At 33.3% G+C, this 20,872-nt stretch overlaps 1 protein-coding gene across 3 annotated transcripts; it reads left to right on the top strand.

Moving 5' to 3' along the window:
* The first annotated feature begins 1,518 nt into the window (after positions 1-1,518).
* On the top strand, positions 1,519-19,526 carry LOC127717791 (zinc finger protein ZFP2-like). 3 transcript variants are annotated; one of them, XM_052223619.1, is made up of 4 exons: positions 1,519-1,603; positions 11,526-11,772; positions 15,782-15,898; positions 17,257-19,526. In XM_052223619.1, exons 2-4 carry the CDS (start codon positions 11,571-11,573, stop codon positions 18,852-18,854), a joined length of 1,917 nt encoding a protein of 638 aa, XP_052079579.1. In that variant the 5' UTR covers positions 1,519-1,603; positions 11,526-11,570; the 3' UTR covers positions 18,855-19,526. The 3 variants fall into 3 exon arrangements, with proteins under 3 accessions (XP_052079579.1, XP_052079580.1, XP_052079581.1); XM_052223620.1 differs by having other exon boundaries at positions 1,519-1,614; XM_052223621.1 differs by lacking the exon at positions 15,782-15,898.
* Positions 19,527-20,872: the final 1,346 nt, after the last annotated feature.

The raw sequence follows: 20,872 nt of genomic DNA, 5'->3' as shown, positions 1-20,872 counted from the left end.
CTGTAATGAATAAAAAGCTTGAAACAGTTTAGATCCATGACAAAATGTTAATTATAACTATATATATATATTATATGTCAAGAACAACTTTAAAAATTAGAGATACAACCTTAGCTATTTCGGTGTGTATATCGGGGACGGACGGGCGCCAAAGGAAGATGATCTATATAATACAGCGTTTGACAAGTACATGTAATTAATTTGCGATATATGTATTATGACAATCTGTATTTCAAGTATAATATTTTGTACTCTTTGAGATTATTATTAAGCATTGGAAGCTTTAGTCGATAAGATATTTGTATAGCACTCTCGATTGCTATTTCATAGCCTAATATTGACCTGCTAGATCTAATAAACCGGTCAATGATATATACCTACTCATTTTTTAAAGGCTAAGCCTACAAAATCCAAAAAAAATGAAAGTAGTGATAATGACACCTTTTTTACCTGGATTTATTTTTATTTGTCTGGTTTATTTCATTTTTAAGTTTGATTTTATGTCCGTAATGTTCTCCTTTTATTGTAACATATATCTTTTTTTGATGGTTTTTGTTCAATTTCGTTATTTCGTCCAATCAGAATAAAGATTTGTGACATCATGCATACCGGTTTACCATGGTGAAGCGTCCTTTTAAAATGGGTCACAAACCGAAATTATACTGACTGCGTCGGAAAAACTAAAAATGAAAATAAGTCACTGAGGCCAGGGCTGGACTAAGAACAAACCATGCCTTTACTATATATAGCTTTAAATCAACCAACACATTCTCCAGCCATTGTTTGTATAAATAAGAAGATGTGGTAGAGTGCCAATGAGACAACTCTCCATGCATCAAAGTCACAATTGTATAAAAAGTAAACAATTATTGGTCAAAGTACGGCCATCAACACGGAGCCTTTGCTCACACCGAACAGCAAGCTTTAAAGGGTCCCAAAATGACAAACAGGAAAACCAACCGTCTAATCTATATAAAAAAAAATGAGAAACGAGAAACACTTATGAACCACATCAACAAACAACAACCACTGAACAACAGGCTCCTGACTTAGGACAGGTGCATACAAATGCAGCAGGTTTAATCGTTTTAGCAGCTAGGCACCAACCCTCACCCTAACCTGAAACACTGAGTAGTGTAAAATTACAACATAAAAAGACACACTATAAAATATCAATTGAAATGGCTTAACTCGATCAAAAAGACATATAAACAAAAACAAATAAACATACACTGAACGAATATACATGGAACATATGTCCCGAGCAATCTCAGTCTTCAAATAAAGAAAAAATTGCACCAGCCACAGTCGTCTGTGAGGGGGTGAAACGGGGTGCTCATTTCAAACTCTTGAAACCCATATCCAATAGCGTGTCTGTAGGACGGTATGATTTGTTGTCGAAGAGGGTTTTTTTCAGGGTAGGCCGAGTTTTCAGGACCGAGTTGTCCATCGGCTTCTACTCATTCTGTAATTGGCGAATGAAAATCCTTCTTTCAAATTAATTTTGGTTCACAAAATAGTACGATGACAAAAGTGACAAAGTGAAAGAAGTTTGAAAATTAAAATAGACAACGAGCTTAGAAGATCAACTCTTACTGCTAAGGTAAATTTAAGGTTCGTCATAATCGGTAGGAAATGACAATCAAATGAGAATAATGATTGCCATTAGTGACATATATATACCAACACAGAGTCTGTCATTTAATAATTGTAAGAAATTTAAATAATTAATAAGCATTCCTATCATGCCTATCTTTTAACTCGCTAATACATTTATGATAGGATCCATATCATGTATATAACCCTTTTAAATTTATTGATGGTGACAACACAAGCTTTTATAACTTTATTATGATTCTTATATACATTGATCATGAAGTACATATAACATTCCACTGAGAAAATCTGCCTTTTTACATTTTACTAAATTCTTACATCTTAACTTATTATTTTAATACATAGATCTTATTAAATAAAACCTCCTTTTAATGTATCTTTTATGCATATTAAAAAGCAAATTTAAAAAAAACACATATTTTTAATTATAAATAAAACTGAGTTACATACATAATCATGATAAATGAATCTACTTGTATGGTAGATTAATTTTTAATAAAAAGGTCCATGTAAATGACACTTTTAATGTTTATTTATATGTGCTGTACATATGTTGGAAAAAGAACATTTTTGTTTTATCCTTTTAAATTTTAAAGTTAAGGCAAAACTCCATATATATTTGGAGGTGCTCCTAATTAAAGTAGGCTGATACTAAGAAGAAGACATAACAAATGGACGAAAATGGATGTGTTTCGCCTAAAAAATTACTGAGTACAGATTAATCCCTTTTAGCATGTTTAGATTTTTGGTAATTTTTAATTGGACCATAACAACAGGTAAATGTTTAATTTCAAATTTTTATCAAGTTCTTAGACCACCTTCACTTCTTAGTCAGAAACCTATGCTACATTGTATGTCAAATATTAATCACAATCAAAATTCAGAGCTGTATAACTATTGCACAATAGAAGTTGAAAGAGTCATAGTTAAAAATACATCTGATTCTAATTTTAGAAATTATGTATAAATAATATAGCTTGAAATTTACTGTTTGAATGATTATTAGATATTTTGAACAATAATTATAGGTAAGTTTTATTTATTTTTTTAAAGACATTGTATTAATGATGAATGATATTTTGGAAATTGTTTTTTTTTTCATTTTTTTGTAAATATCTTCAAGAACTTGTGGTACGTTTGTTATTTATTTATGAATAGATTAATTTTCGGTATGCTATATCTATATATTATTTTTATACGACCGCAAAAAACATATATTGATATGACGTTGGTGTCGTCGTTGGCTTTGTTGTCTGAATACACATTGGTTTTCGCACAATAACTTTAGTTTAAGTGACATTGGATCTCTATGAAATTTTACCATAAGGTTCAATACCACAAACATGACAAAAGGAAGGTTGGGATTGATTTTGGTGGTTATGGTCCTAACAGTTTAGGAATTAAGGGCCAAAAAGAGGCCCTAAAGGCATTTTTCTAGTTTCCAGACAATAACTTGTGGGTTCAATATGCAACAGCATAGTGTATTGCACAAAAGCAAAAACTGAATATAAATTCAAATCATCAATGATCATATAACCAATTCTAAGTTCTTTGACTACAGTTATTCTGTGTCAGAAACTTATTATGTGTCAAATATTTGATTACAAGCCAAATGCAGACCTGTATCAAGTGCGAATATTGTGTCCATTTTTGCCCCAACTGTTCAGGGTTGGACCTATGCGGTCGTATCCAGTTGCGCCCGGCGAAGAAATATATTTTATGAAGCAAACCCCTTTAAAAACTCAGCTAATAAATAAATCCAATTCTTTGTGTACTGACAATGAAAACACTGGTACTTGGATAAGTCCAACATGCATATGTTAAAGCAAAAATATAAAATCATGAAAATAGCCTTTAACATGTTTAAAGATGTCATAATTATTTTGACTAATAAGGCGTAAAACCAAAAAAAATAAAATAGCCTTTCAAGATGTCATAATTATTTGGACTAAGTACTTGGATATGCTGATTCTAACCATGTACATGTATTTAGATTTTGGATATTGGACCATTATAGATAAAAGTCTTAATTTCAAATTTTTCAGTTCTTTGACCACATTCATACTGTGTCCAAAACCTATGCTGTGTCAAATATTTAATCACAATCCAAATTCAGAGCTGTATCGTTTGAATATAGTGTCCATACTAATACCCCAACTGTTCAAGGTTCAAATTCTGTGGTCATATCCAGCTGTGCCCCGTGGAGCAGTTTAATTTCACATGATTTGATCAAAAGTGTTACATGTACTAATTTGTTAACTTTATAGTTACTTTATCTGTTGAAGTTCCAGTTCAGTCTTCTTAAGTGCAGTGAATGGAGCCTTTTTTTCACATTTTGATACTTTCTTCATAAAAATAAGAAGATGTGGTATGAGTGCCAATGAGACAACTATACAGCATGTTCAGTACCATGTTTTCTTCTTGGATAATTATGTGCAAAAGTCGCAGAATTTCCAGACATAGAGATTAATGGCAGTGAATCCAACAATGGTGTAAACCATTTGTATAAAGCTTTTAAGATATATTTCAGAAGGTAGAAGACCTAGATGCTTCATACCTTTTATGCAGATACATTTTTGTCCCCAGAGTAACAGTTGCAGGTGACATGGAATAACCGGGTGTCAGTCTGTCCGTCCATCCATCCATCCGTCCGTCTGTATTTCAGTCCGTTCGCAATTCTTGCCAGAATTTTATTAAACTTATATCAAAGGTACATGTATGTATCAGCATGTCTCGGACAAGTTCAAATTCAGTGCTGGTCAATTGTTTTTAAAAGAGTAATGCCCCTTGAAAACATTAATTAGGGCCCCACCATGGGCCGAATGGGGGACGCCCTATAGTGATCAGTCCGTCGGTCCGTCTGTCCATAACAAATTGTGTCGGCTCTATATCTAGAGAACCGTTATGATTTCAAAGTTTATACTTGACATGTATATTAACCAACACCAGAGGGTGTGTCATAATGTATGTACAATTTCCTAGGTCAAAGGTCAAGGTCAAAAACTTTGGTTTTAGTTGACAACCCCATGTCCTATGGTAAAGATCGTGTCCACTCTATATCTTGAGAACTGTTATGATTTCAAAATTTATACTTGACATGTATATACATGTAACCAACACCGGAGGGTGTGTCATAATTTATGTACAACTTCCTAGGTAGAAGGTCAAAAACTTTGGTTTCAGTTGACAACCCCATGTCCAATGATAAAGATACAAATTTTTTACCACACATTATTCACAGCGGGGCCCACAAAGATGGCTCCCATTTCAATGATATCTAGTTATATTGAAAATTGCGTTGTTAGCGCTCTCCTGTGTCATGTGTGTTCAATTCTTGCCAGATTTTTATAAAATTTATATCATAGGTTTATATCAGCAATGTCTTGGACAAGTTCAAAAATCAGTGCTGATCAATAATTTTTAAAAGAGTTATGCCCCTTGGAAAAATAAATTATATATGGAATTGCATTGTAAGGGCTCTCATACATGTACATGTCATATGTACAATTCTTGTCAAAATTTTATGAAACTTAAATCATAGGTTTATATTAGCAATGTCTTAGGACGAATTTGAAAATCAGTGCTGATCAATAATTTTCATACGCCATTTAGGAGACGTATTATGGTATACCGTTGTCCATCGTCAACATGTCGGACATTAACTCAAAAATGCTTTAACCAATTTGCATAAAACTTTGGTGAATTGTTTATATCTATTGACATGAGCTCCCTTACATTTTTTATAAAATTTAGATTTTACATTTCCGAGTTAAGATGGTTTATTCATTAAAAAAAGAGGGAATTTTCCAGTTTTCGGACAATAAGTTAAGAATGCTTTCACCCACTTGCAAGAAATTGTGGTGAATTGTTTATATCTATTGACATGAGCTCACTTTCGATTTTTATAAATTTTAGGTTTTACGTTTCCGAGTTATGGGGTTATATTCATTAAAAAAGGGTTTTTTTCCAGTTTTCTGACAATAACTCAAAAATGCTTTCAGCAGTTTCCATGAAACTTTGGTGAATTGTTTATATCTATTGACTTAAGCTCTCTTTCGATTTTTTATGAATTTTAGATTTTACGTTTCGAGGTTATGTGATGGTATTCATAAAAAAGGGGGTATTTTTCAGTTTTTATATGACCGCAAAAAAATTTTGTGGTCGTATATTGGTATGACGTTGGCGTCGTCGTCCGAAGACACATTGGTTTTTCGCACTCTAACTTTAGTTTAAGTGAATGGATCTTTTTGAAATTTGACCATAAGGTTAAATACCACAAAAGGAAGGTTGGGATTGATTTTGGGGGTTATGGTACCAACAGTTAAGGAATTAGGGGCCAAAAAGGGGCCAAAAATAAGCATTTTCTAGTTTCCAGACAATAACTGTGGAATGGTGTATGGATCTCTCTGAAATTATACTACAAGTTTCCATACCACAAATTAAAGGGATGGTTAGGATTTGCTTTGGGGGGTTATGGCTCAAACCGTTTAGGAATTAGGGGCAAAAAAGGGGGAAAAACAAGGTTGTCCTGGTTAATGGACAAATGCTTTAGTACAAAACATAATTTAAAGCAGTGTAAGGGAGATAAATCAAATACATCATTGAAATTATCTCCCTTACACTGCTTTTAAATTATGTATAAAGTAATGGTTAATGAACAATAAAGATAATTTAAAACAGTGTAAGGGAGGTAATCCAAATACAACGTTTTTGTTACTTCCCTTACACTGCTTTTAAATTATGTTTAAAGAAATGCATATTTATATAGGAAGACCATTAAAAATATCTGCAAATGTTGCATCTTTTTTTTTTACAAAAAAATCCATATGAAAGATTTGACACTATATTTTTAATTTTATTATAAAATAGATTAAGTTAGCACTATGGTAAATTTAAATGGGTAATTATGGTTGCCAACTCCATTGGAAATTTGAATTGAGATTATGACCATATCTTGAGGGAAAGAATTTTTGGGGGGAAAAAAGGGGGGGGGGATAAAAAGAAATTGTGGGGGGTCAATTTTTTCTCATTTCAGATTTCAGAAATTAAAAAGAATTATTCTTCAAATATTATTTTTTTTTCAAATTTCAAATATTGAAAAATTTCAAGAAGTAATCTTTAATTGCACAGTATGGCGCATTAGATTTGTAAAATCTTTGATCACATTTATTTATTTGTTATGCCGAATCTAACAGTGTATTTAGATTTTTAATTTTGGGTCCAGTTTTCAAATTGGTCTACATTAAGGTCCAAAGGGTCCAAAATTAAACTTTGTTTGATTTTAGCAAAAATTGAATATATGAGGTTCTTTGATATGCTGAATCTAAACATGTATTTAGATTTTTATACGACCGCAAAAAATTTTTGTGGTCGTATATTGGTATGACGTTGGCGTCGTCCGAAGACACATTGGTTTTCGCACTCTAACTTTAGTTTAAGTGAATGGATCTCTATGAAATTTTATCACAAGGTTCAATACCACAAAAGGAAGGTTGGGATTGATTTTGGGGGTTATGGTACCAACAGTAAAGGAATTAGGGGCCAAAAAGGGGCCAAAAATGAGCATTTTTGTAATTTCCAGACATAACTTGTGTGTTAGTGTATGGATCTCTCTGACATTGTACCACAAGGTTCCATATCACACAAGGAATGCTGGGATTGATATTGGGGGTAATTGCCTCAAAATTTTAGAAATTAGGGGCCAAAAAAGGGGCAAAAAACAAGCATTTTTCTAGTTTCATGACAATAACTTGTGTGTAAGTGTATGGATCTTTCTGAAATTGTACTACAAGATTCCATATCACAAAGGGAAAGCTGGAATTGAGTTTGGGGGTAATTGCCGAAACGTTTAGGAATTTGGGGCCACAAAGGGGCCAAAAATAAGCATTTTTCTAGTTTCCAGACAATAACTTGTGTTCAAGTGTATGGATCTCTCTGAAATTGTACTGCAAGGTACCATACCACAAAGGGAAGGCTTGGATTGATGATGGGGGTAATTGCCTCAATATTTTAGGAATTAGGGGCCAAAAAAACATTTTTCTAGTTTCCAGACAATAACTTGTGTTGACAAGTGTATGGATCTCTCTGAAATTGTACTGCAAGGTACCATACCACAAAGGGAAGGCTGGGATTGAGTTTGGGGGTGATGAATCATAAGGGGGTTCAAAAAATTTGGGGGGGGGGATTTTTTTTTTTTTCCTTTTTTTTCTTTTTTTCCTATTTTTTTTCTTTATAAAATTTTTCATTTTAAGTTGGTTATTTCTGATTTATATTTAAAAGCAAATAATAATGATATGGTAGGAGATACACACCAAACAGGATGTGTAAATTATTATATAATAAGTATTGTGCAATAGCAAGAAATTTTCAATTGCACAGTATTGCACAATAGCAATTGCACAGTATTGCACAATAGCAAGAAATATCCAATAGCACAATATTGCGCAATAGCAAGAAATTGTCAATAGTACAGTATTGCGCAATAGCAAGAAATATTTAATTGCACAGTATTGTGCAAAAGAAGATACTTCGTATAAATTGCTTATTTCTTGACCAATTTCAATGGGGTTTTATTCTTGAATTCTTGGGGTTCTTTAATATGCTGAATCTAACCGTGTATTTAGTTTTTGGATTTTGGGCCCCTTTTTAAATTGGTCCACATTGAGGTCCAAAGGGTCCAAAATTAAACTTTGTTTGATTTCATCAAAAATTGAATTATTGGGGTTCTTTGATATGCCGAATCTAACCATGTATTTAGATTCTTAATTTTTGGTTCCGTTTTCAAATTGGTCTACATTAAGGTCCAAAGGGTCCAAAATTAAACTTAGTTTGATTTTAACAAAAATTGAATTCTTAGGGTTCTTTGATATATGCTGAATCTAAACATGTATTTAGATTTTGGATTATGGGCCCAGTTTTCAAGTTGGTCCAAATCGGGGTCCAAAATTAAACTTTGTTTGATTTCAACAAAAATTGAATATATGGGGTTCTTTGATATGCTGAATCTAACCATGTTTTTGATTTTTGGGCCCCGTTATCAACTTTGTCCACATTGAGGTCAAAAGGGTCCAAAATTAAACTTTGTTTGATTTCATCAAAAATTGAATTCTTGGGGTTCTTTGATATGCTGAATCTAACCATGTATTTAGATTCTTAATTTTTGGTTCCGTTTTCAAATTGGTCTACATTAAGGTCCAAAGGGTCCAAAATTAAACTTAGTTTGATTTTAACAAAAATTGAATTCTTAGGGTTCTTTGATATGCTGAATCTAAACATGTATTTAGATTTTGGATTATGGGCCCAGTTTTCAAGTTGGTCCAAATCGGGGTCCAAAATTAAACTTTGTTTGATTTCAACAAAAATTGAATATATGGGGTTCTTTGATATGCTGAATCTAACCATGTATTTAGATTTTTGATTTTTGGGCCCCGTTATCAACTTTGTCCACATTGAGGTCAAAAGGGTCCAAAATTAAACTTTGTTTGATTTCATCAAAAATTGAATTCTTGGGGTTCTTTGATATGCTGAATCTAACCATGTATTTAGATTTTGGATATTGGACCATAATAGGTGAATGTCCAATTTAATAAAAATTTTAAGTTCTTAGACCACATTCATTCTGTGTCAGAAACCTATGCTGTGTCAAATATTTAATCACAATCCAAATGCAAAGCTGTATCAAGCTTGAATGTTGTGTCCATACTTGCCCCAACTGTTCAGGGTTCGACCTCTGCGGTCGTATCAAGCTGCGCCCTGCGGAGCATTTTATTGATCAATGCTTTGAGCAGAACTTTATATTTATCATGAAACTTTGGTGACTGGTTTATATCTATTAAGATAACCTCCCTTTAGTTTTTCATGAATTTCTGATATGACATTGAGAAGTTATTGAAATTTATTCTTTGAAAAAGCGAAGGGCGTATCATGCGCTCATGGCGCAGCTGTTTATTAAAAGAGTTATGTCCTTGAAAATATTGATTATATGGAAAATTGCAATGTTATCGCTCTCATGTGTTCAATTCTTTCCAGAATTTTATGTAACTTATATAGTAGGTTTATATCAGCAATGTCTTTGACACTTTCTAAAATAAGTTTTGATCAAATATTTTTAGCAAGTTATGCCCCTTGAAATGTAATGGAAATCACATTGCATTTGCTCCGAAGCTTTCATTTCTCTTAAAGTATTAATAAAAAGTTTTAAAGATAAAAAGAATAGTGCTTTGGATAAATAAAATATGTGCAAAGGGGGGGGGGGGGGCATTGAAACTCTGTTCTTTTATTAGTTCCCTACCTACCAAGTCGAAGGGGACTTTAGGTTTGTACTCCATCCGTCTGTCTGTCCATATGTCAGTCTGGCAAATCAGTTTTCCACACTTTTTTCTTTGTGCTTGAAGATATTGATTTGATATTTGGTATAGACAAATGATAGAGTTTTATTATGACAAATTACAGATCAAGATCGAATTTTGTTCCAGTCTGGCGATTTTGTGCAGAGTTATGGTCCTTGAACTTAGAAAATTCACTCAAATAATCAGTTTTCCGCACTTTTTTTTTGTCATGCTTGAGGATATTGATTTTATGATTGGTATATAGTTTTATCATGACAAGTTACAGATCAAGTTTGAATGTTGTTTCGGTCTGATGATTTTGTGCAGAGTTATGGTTTTTGGACTTAGAAAATTCACTCAAATAAACAATTTTCCATTCTTTTTTTTGTCATGCTTGAAGATATTGACTTGATATTTGTTATATAGTTTACACCATGACAAGTTAGATCAAGTAAGCATTTTGTTCCAGGACAATGAATTTTAACCGGAAGGGGACTATGTATTGCCATGCAATACTCACAGAATGTTTGTTAAATTTTTTAATTATCTCATATTAAAAACAACTCATACCAAGATGAGGAACACATTGCTATCAATCTTAATTTGTTTATAATTGTTAGCATGGTTAGTATCATTGTCATGATTGTCATCCTCTAAATTTACTAATTTTAAATTTCTAAATGACCGATCAAAATTTATATGGTCGATGTCAAATGAAGATCTAATGGTTAATAACATATCTATAAAATTTATAGATAGTTTAATAAAGACAAGAAGAGCAAAATTAAGTAATAAGACATGAGTAGCCCTGGCTCTTCTTTCAATAATACAACGGTACTGATTGTGTTCACTCAATCATTATCTTTGGGAATACATTGTGTTTGTTGTCTCCCTTTCACTGTATAGTGTTAGTCTTAGTTTTATTATTTGAAAAAAGTTCAATAAAAAAAATCACCACAATTATTTGTACACTTTAATTTAAACTGTAATTGTTCTGCTCCTCGGGTCGTCTTGATTGACAAATAAAAATGGTTGTTGTTGTTGATTGTTGAGATCTCTTTAATCATTGTTAATCAATTAAGTCAGTTTTAACTATTGAAACTTAAATCATGTATCAATTTATGTATTTACATACAAATAACATAAATAAAAGTATACAACAAATCAACATTCAACAAAAACAAAAATTTTATTAAAACATTTTATAACTAGTTTCCAATGAAAAAATTCAAACCAGTCATTAATCATTGTTAATTTTGAAATATAAGCAAAATTAAACACCATGTCAAATGATTCAGGCACTTTATATCAAGTATTGGAAAAAGGAGATGAGGGGTATACATCATTTAGACAGTAACCCAACTACAAATTTATCTAAAAGGAATCTATAGGGGGACATTGGTTGAGTCTTGATTAATATTCTAATGTTTATTTATACACTAAACTTCATGTAACTAATTAACTGTCGATGACTGTGATTGACTTAAGCAATGTTGAGAGTACTCATGGTACTATATGGCGGAGAAACTTCTCAACTCCAAAATTATTATACATTGTTACATTTTGTTTTTCTTTATTTAGGTGAACATACATGTACCAGGGTACAGCACTAAATATTGTAAAAAAATGATGAAAGTAAAATCTGAACCTGTAGAAGTTGATGAGAACGTGTCAGAAAACCAGCAGGAAGATATTTATACACCTTGCACTAGTTTTAATTCAAAGACAATAAAAGCTGAGCTTATTATCGAAAGTGAAGAGGAAAATACAACCAAACTGCAGTACCAACAGTCAGAGTCAAACAACAAAAACAACACTTTTGACCAAGGTATGAAAAAATAAATATATAAAGAATTTCTTTGAAATAAAACTTTTAAAGAAATGGAGATGTTGAAACATTGTGAGTGACACTGCAACCTAACGACACAAAAAGGTCCTGAAAGATATTCTAGACAACACCTTTCAATATTCAAAATAGACGACTCTCTAAGTCACAGTCAATACAAAATGTAAAGGTCTCAAGCAACAACATGAACAAAGTCCAAAGAAATTGTAAATATAGTTACTCTGTCACGAAATGGAAGTTCCTTCATGATATAAGTTCCAAGTGGAAGAAATATTCTGTAATAATATTTCCATTGGAACAAGTATTACAGTATTCAAATGTTCCTAACGGAATAAAGGATATGGAATATTGTTGGAACAGATCTTATGACATTGTTTCTATCAAAGTTTTCAGGAGAACTTCTGTTAGGCTAAACAAATATACGTTGACAACTCAACATGCTCATAGAAAGTTAAGCAACACAACTTAGAATAAAGTAACACAAAATCTCCATTTATCTTTCAAGTTTGTGTTTTCTTAATCTTGAATCATTTGTGTGTTCAAAAGCGCTAGCTTTGTTGGTAAAATTTCAGACAGCTAGATTGTTCGCAAACTTTGACATGTTTTAGGGGATGGTGTCAAATTGAAAGTAACAGTATTTTGCACATGGTGCAGTTAAAAAATGCATACAATGCACAGCATTTATGAAGTGGTGAATCAATATCAGATGGCTTAATTGTTTACATATGCATATATATATATTTTATGAGCTTTTATCAGAAACTATAAAAATCTGCCCTCAACACCAAATTTCCCAAAATGACAAAAAATATTATTTATATAATAAAACCACAAACTAAAATTGTTTTCTTACAGTACAGATACAACTTCAACAATTTTGATATCCATGTATTTTCTAATAAATACTCAAATGATGTTGACAGTTTAGGAAAAAGAGTGCTCTAATTTGAGAAAGAGATTTTAAACTTTTCTTTTAGAAATGGATAACATGGATAATACATTTGTATATTGTAATACTGGTAATGTACATGTGTGTCCATTGTAATAAGAATATTCATGTACAAGCATGTATATGGCAAGACCCATCATCTTTTGTGAGGGGAGACATTTTTATGCCCCCACCCTAGCGAAGGGGACATTAAGTTTTACCATTGTCTGTCTGTACATCCGTCCGTCCTTCCATACGTACATCTGTACTTCCAGAGATTGGTTTCCGTTCTCTTACTTTAGTTTGTCTCAACCAAATGTTACAAAACTTATACATAATGTTTATTACCACAAAACACAGATGAAGTCTGAATTATGGTTGCGTCACTTATACTGTTTTAGAGTTATGCCCCTTTACAAATGGAAAAATTGCTGAATTTTACGTTTCCGTTCTCTTATTTAAGTTTGCATCAACCAAATGTTATGAAACTTGTACACAAAACACAGATCAAGTACGAATTTGGGTAGCGTCACTTTTACCGTTCTTGAGATATGTCTCTTTATAACATTGTATACAAGTGAGGGCATCATCACCAGTGTCCCATGGACACATTTCCCATTTATTTTATATGGATGAACAATTTTTCAATCAAAATAAATTTTCATTGTTTTTAAACAATATTCTTAAACAATGATAGGGGTGCACATGTGTAATCTTTCTACAGATGTTTGTCAGGATAACAAAATTAAAAATGCTTTCTACCTGAGCCTTTAAGTACCTTCAGTTAGTGACTCCCAAAAGACAGACTTGTAGTTTTCAATACTAAAGGTGTGTATTTTGTTATGTAAGATAAAAGCAAATATACCAACATACTTAACCAATAGAAATTAATAATGAACAAGTGGGAAATGTGACATTTAAAGGTTATCTGATGAACCAATGTTCTTCATCTTATTTTTTGCATTTTATGTTAGGCCAAACAAAGATGGATGTGTGTTAACTTTAGGGTTTCATTTTGAATTAATAATAAATCCTAAGAAAAGGTTGTTAGGTAGGAAATTAGTTTTGTTTATTTTTGTTTATCTTTATTAATAGTACAGTGAATAAAAAATAAACGAATAAATATTTCGTTTCCGTTCTCTAACTTAAGGGAGCTACCATTTGATTTTTATGGGGGGCTAGGATGAAATTTGAAAAAAATAGGCAGGACAGGAGTTTTGGGGGGAAAAAAAAGGCAGGATGAGATTATTTGCAAAAAAAAAGGCAGGATGACAATTTATGTAAAAAAAAAGTCAGGATAAACTAAAAAAAAAAAAGGCAGGACCAAATAGAGTGAAAAATAAAAAGGCAGGACCGAATAGAGGGAAAAATAAATAGGCAGGACAACATTTTTCATCCTAGCCCCCCCATAAAAATCAAATGGTAGCTCCCTAAGTTTGCCTCAACCAAATTTTATCAAACTTATACACAATGATTATTACCACAAAACACAGATTAAGTATGAATTTGGGTAGCGTCACTTTTACTGTTCTGGAGTTATGTCCCTTGATAGCTTTATATATAAGCAGGGGCATCATCTTCCCCCATTTATTTTAATGCCCCCACCGTAGCGGAGGGGTCATTAAGTTGTACCCTTGTCTGTCTGTACATCAGTACGTCCGTACTTCCCAAAATTTGTTTCCATTCTCTTACTTTAGTTTGCCTGAACTAAATGTTATGAAACTTATACATAATGCTTATTACAACAAAACACAGATCAAGTTTAAATTTTGGTGGCGCCACTTTTACCGTTATAGAGTTATGCCCCTTTACAAATTATAGAAAATTGCTGGATTTTTCGTTTCCGTTCTCTAACTTTAGTTTGCCGCAACCAGATGTTATGAAACTTGTACATAATGCTTATTACCACAAAAAACAGACCAAGTTTGAATTTTGGTGGCGTCATCTTTACCATTCTACAGTTATGTCCCTTATAAATGGAAAAATGCCGAATTTTTCATTTCCGTTCTCTAACTTAATTTTTGCCTAAACCAAGTGTTATGAAACTTATACACAATGCTTATTACCACAAAACTCAGATCAAGTACACATTTGGGAAGCGTTACTTGTACCGTTCTTGAGTTATGTCCCTTTATAACGTTGTATGCAAATGGGTGCATCATCTGTGTCCCATGGACACATTCTCCATTTATTTGCTATGCATGACAGCAGTCACCACACCAGGCGAAGTGATAGTCGTCCTAGGGTTCCCGACTTCTCTCTATAGAAGCTCGAGGGAGAAATTGATGTCGCTCTCGATTTTCAATAAACAATTTCCCAATGTCGCCTCGTGATTTTTGAAAAATTCTTGATACAAACGCAAACGATCCAATATTTGATGAAATAAACATGTTATCCCCGAATTCGGAATTGAATTGTCTGCGGTCTTTTACATTTTGCACTGCATGTTCTTATTTTTTGTCATCAATGGATACCTTATGTCCTTTCTTTTCTATTATGTAAACATTATGTCTTTATGCCCCCGCCGTAGCGGAGGGGGGCATTAAGTTTTACCCTTGTCTGTCTATAAGTCCCAAAGTTGGTTTCCGTTCTCTTACTTTAGTTTGCCTCAACCAAATGTTATGAAACTTATACACAATGCACAGATCGAGATTGAAATTTGGTGGCGTCACTATAACCTTTCTAGAGTTATGCCCCTTTACAAATGGAAAACTTGCTGAATTTTTCGTTTCCATTTTCTAACTTTAGTTTGCCTCAACCAAATGTTATGAAACTTATACACAATGCTAATTACCACAAAATACAGATCAAGTACAAATTTGGGTAGTGTCACTTTTACTGTTCTTTGAATTCAGTTATGTCCCTTTATAACTTTATATGATATGCACGATGGGGGGGGGGGGGGGGGGCATCATCTGTGTCCCATGGACACATTCCCCATTTTTTTTATTATGTACCAGTACATGTAGTTGATTTGATTAATGAATTGATTTTGTATGCGACTCTTCCCCTCCATTTCCATCTTTTTTGTTTTTGTTAAGTAAGCGTATTTTATCATTACAGATTTAGCTAGTGACGATAAAGTGAAGACTGGTAACCAAGGTGATGAGAATACTGCTGATCTACACAAACATCAACACACACAAACAAATATGGTTACTTTGACAACTAGGACACAAGGTAAAATGATCATTGTTGGCTATACACAAACAGACTCTGAAAATAGTAGTTGTTCATACAGGGACAAAATTCAGCATCCGACTACATGTCAGTCCTGTGGCCTGGACTCTGCACAGAATATGGATATAACTGTCAAAGCTGAGGTTGGGTCGACCACATGCCAGTCCTGCGGTAGATTGAATAATTGTACTTCACTAACACAAAATAAAATTGAAGAAGATTTAAAGGCAAAGTTTATCTGTTCTGATTGTGGAAAATTCTCTGTCAAATTTATGCGGCCATTTTCTTTGGTGAACAGTTCTCTTTTTAAAATGAAAAATTGCTGGATTTTTCGTTTCCGTTCTCTAACTTAAGTTTGCCGCGACCAAATGTAATAAAACTTGTACATACTGCTTATAACCACGAAAAACAGACCAAGTTTGAATTTTGGTGGCGTCATCTTTATCATACTAGAGTAATGTCCCTTATAAATGGAAAAATTGCTGAGTTTTTCATTTCCGTTCTGTAACTTTAGTTTGCCTCAACCAAATGTTATGAAACGTATACACAATGCTTATTACCACAAAACTCAGATCAAGTACGCATTTGGGTAGCGTCACTTGTACCGTTCTTGAGTTATGTCCCTTTATAACTTTGTATGCAAACGGGGGCATCATCTGTGTCCCATGGACACATTCTCCATTTATTTGCTATGCATGACAGGAGTCACCACACCAGGCGAAGTGATAGTCGTCCTAGGGTTCCCAACTTCTCTCTATAGAAGCTCGAGGGAGAAATTGATGTCGCCTTGTGTTTTTTGAAAAATTCTTGATACAAACGCAAACGATCCAATATTTGACGAAATAAACATGTTATCCCCGAATTCGGAATTGAATTGTCTGCGGTCTTTTACATTATGCACTGCATGTTCTTATTTTTTGTCATCAATGGATACCGTATGTCCTTTCTTTTCTATTATGTAAACATTATGTTTTTATGCCCCCTCTGTAGCGGAGGGGGCATTAAGTTTTACCCTTGTCTGTCTATAAGTCCCAAAGTTGGTTTCCGTTCTCTAACTTTAGTTTGCCTCAACCAAATGTTATGAAACTTATACACAATGCTAATTACCACAAAATACAGATCAAGTACAAATTTGGGTAGCGTCACTTTTACTGTTCTTCAGTTATGTCCCTTTATAACTTTATATGATATGCAAGGGGGGCATCATCTGTGTCCCATGGACACATTCCTCATTTATTTTTTTATTATGTACCAGTACATGAAGTTGATTTGATTAATGAATTGATTTTGTATTCGACTCTTCCCCTCCATTTCCATCTTTTTTGTTTTTGTTAAGTAAGCGTATTTTATCATTACAGATTTAGCTAGTGACGATAAAGTGAAGACTGGTAACCAAGGTGATGAGAATACTGCTGATCTACACAAACATCAACACACACAAACAAATATGGTTACTTTGACAACTAGGACAGAAGGTAAAATGATCATTGTTGGCTATACACAAACAGACTCTGAAAATAGTAGTTGTTCATACAAGGACAAAATTCAGCATCCGACTACATGTCAGTCCTGTGGCCTGGACTCTGCACAGAATATGGATATAACTGTCAAAACTGAGATTGGGTCGACCACATGCCAGTCCTGCGGTAGATTGAATAATTGTACTTCACTAACACAAAATAAAATTGAAGAAGATTTAAAGGCAAAGTTTATCTGTTCTGATTGTGGAAAGGTATATTCGAGAAGATATTCTCTTGTCAGACATTTACTGTCTCATTCAGGAGATAAAGCCTCAGTGTGTGGAGTATGTGGTCGAGGATATTCTTCATTTGTAAATTTTGAAGCTCATCTTAAAACTCATATGGCTGAAATCAACGTTTCTGATTTCACAAAAGAAAAAAATAGTTTAGTAAACTACGATGATCAAGCTAGTTCAATATTAAGGCAAAGAGGAACTCACAAAGGCAAAAAAACATTCCAATGTGAAATCTGCAATAAAACATTTGCTCAAGGTAGAGACTTCAAGCGACACAATATAATTCATGCAGGTGATAGGCCACATGGATGTGAAACATGTGGTAAGACTTTTGTAATGAGTTCAGACCTAAAAAGTCATCAGCGAACCCATTCAGGGGATAAACCTCATGCATGTGAAATATGCAAGAAACGATTTGCCCGGCGTGACGTGTTGAAAATTCACACGATGATGCACAGCGGGGAAAGACCACATGAATGCCAAGTTTGTGGTAAAAGATTTATAAAGAAAGCATCCTTAAAGTTGCACACTCAGACACACTCGGGTGTTAAACAGCACGAATGTAAAATCTGTGGTAAATTTTTTGGTCGGAGCACAGATTTGAAATACCACATGCGAACACATACAGGAGAAAAACCATATCAGTGTCAAATATGTGGTCTACAATTTGCCATGGGAGTTTATTTAAAAACTCACGCTTTGAAACATAGTGGTGAAATACCCTATGAATGTCGGATATGCGATAAGAAGTTTGTTAAGAAAATATCGCTAGAAACCCATAACCTAACACATACCGGTGAAGAACCTCATGAATGTCAAACATGCGGAAAGCGGTTCCCAAGTCAATCTTCCTTAAAGAAGCACAGTTTGATACACCTGGACGACAAACCACACCAATGTGAATGGTGTGGTAAATCATTTGCTCAGGCCGGCACTTTGAAATCACATATTATTGAAACTCATATGGGTTTGAAACCTTTTGCTTGTCATTTATGTGGTAAAACATTTGCAAGACGAACAACTTTGAAAACACATGGTCTAACGCATTTCGATATAAAATCACACGAATGTCAATTGTGTGGAAAAGGATTTTCTAGGAGGTCAGATTTAAGGAGGCACGAAAAAACACATATTTCTGGAAAACGGAATAAACTGACTGACAGTGAACTCATACATGATGAGGACATAACCAAGGACTAGATACGATAAGGTAACCCTGTATCTGCATGCTACTCTCCAGACAGGGTTATAGTTCTCTCAATAGACCACTTTCGAGTTATGTCATTAACTGGATAAGTTCGTCAATTATGTGTGCCTTTACAACGTCATTTACCAGATAGAGAGGACAGCCTGTATCCCTGCACTATTAAAGTTCATCAAGCGTCTTCGTGATCGTCATTATGCAGGATAAACTAGAAATAATGCTTGTTCCGTAGGTATTTAATCACAGTTCCTTAATGACAGCAGTGCTGATGATCAATTATATGAATTTAATTTGCCAAATAATTTGTACAATACACATTTTTTCAACCGCGCGCTCAACATGGGAAGGGAGTGACGATTTTCCTAAATGCATGAATGATGTTCACTTAAACCGAAAATTTTGACAGAAATGCAACGAACTCGAAAGTGGTCTATTGAGCAAACATGAATTTGTTATTTCAGGAAAATAATGTAGTTTCATCCCATGAAACATGTGAAATGAAAAACAATAAAGAATAAATGTATTATACTTTCTCCTCAAGAGAACTTATTTTATGTAACTCGATTCAATTATTATACACTTCTCTCTTAAGAGGCTAATATTGTACTATAATATTCAAAATATACATTTTACATCTTAATTTGATTTACACTTAAATCTTACATTTTTTCAGTTTTGATGTTTTCTTTCACAAAAGTTCATATAAACATGATTAAAATAGTTATTGCAGTAACATGTAAAATACAAAATTATTATGTTTAACTTTAAAGGGGCATTAACTTCGAGATAAAAAAAATAAGATTTTGCTTTTGGTTCAATTAATAATAAAGTGTAATAGTGAAATAATTATTCGCTTTTAGCACCCAATTTTGTCAAAATAAGCTAAGAAACTGCGCTGTGATTATTCACTTGTAAGTGCATAATTCTACCTCATTGAATCGATATTCAATTTAACCCCTTAGCTGGAAATGGGTTAGTATGTATTCAGCTATTAAAAGGAAAAGAATGTCAACATTGAGAGTGAAACAAGGCTGAACCATTTGGATGACTGATTTTATCCACACAAAATCATTCTTATACTGGTAAAAACGATGATTAACATACCTTTTAACCTACAATATGAAATCAAAAAGACCTAGAAAAATCCAAATGCAGGTGTTCGCTATCTATTTATGCTTATATTCCTGTTTATATCGGGTTATATGACTGGCGGCAGTCTTCGGAGGTCATCTCGATGGTTAATTAGATGGCGTCTAGACAAAAATACATAAATTATATTTATTTTAGACTTTTTGTAATTTGGATATACATTTTAATACATGTATGTAGTATGTTACTAAATCAAATATGAGAATTTGAATCAAATAGGTGAACATCAATTTAACAGCTAATGCCCCATTTATTGTATCACTAATAAAGCCTTTAAGGATTTACATGATTTAACACATCAAGTGTGAAAAACAAAAATGCATTGTCTTTTGGGTGAAAGCTAAAAGCTAAAAAAACAGGTTGTATTTGATTTTACAGGTGTTGGAGGTACATTTAATGTTACAATGTCGATACGCCTTTCCTCAATGTCTAAAAAGGATATCCGGATTATAGTATGGTGTCCTGATTAAAGCTTGGTTCGATAAACTACACTAAATACCACATAATACAGGTCATATTTGATTTTTATACGACCGCAAAAAAATTTTGTGGTCGTATATTGGTATGACGTTGGCGTCGTCGTCGTCGTCGTCGTCCGAATACATATTGGTTTTCGCACTCTAACTTTAGTTTAAGTGAATGGATCTTTTTGAAATTTGACCATAAGGTTAAATACCACAAAAGGAAGGTTGGGATTGATTTTGGGGGTTATGGTACCAACAGTTAAGGAATTAGGGGCCAAAAAGGGGCCAAAAATGAGCATTTTCTAGTTTCCAGACAATAACTGTGGAACGGTGTATGGATCTCTCTGAAATTATACTACAAGTTTCCATACCACAAAGGGATGGTTAGGATTTGCTTTGGG

Source organism: Mytilus californianus, unplaced genomic scaffold (assembly GCF_021869535.1).
Source record: "Mytilus californianus isolate M0D057914Y unplaced genomic scaffold, xbMytCali1.0.p SCAF_10, whole genome shotgun sequence".
NCBI classification, from domain to species: Eukaryota; Metazoa; Mollusca; class Bivalvia; order Mytilida; family Mytilidae; genus Mytilus; species Mytilus californianus.
The sequence above is the reverse complement of the archived record's forward strand: the minus strand, read 5'-3'. Positions and strand labels throughout refer to the sequence as shown.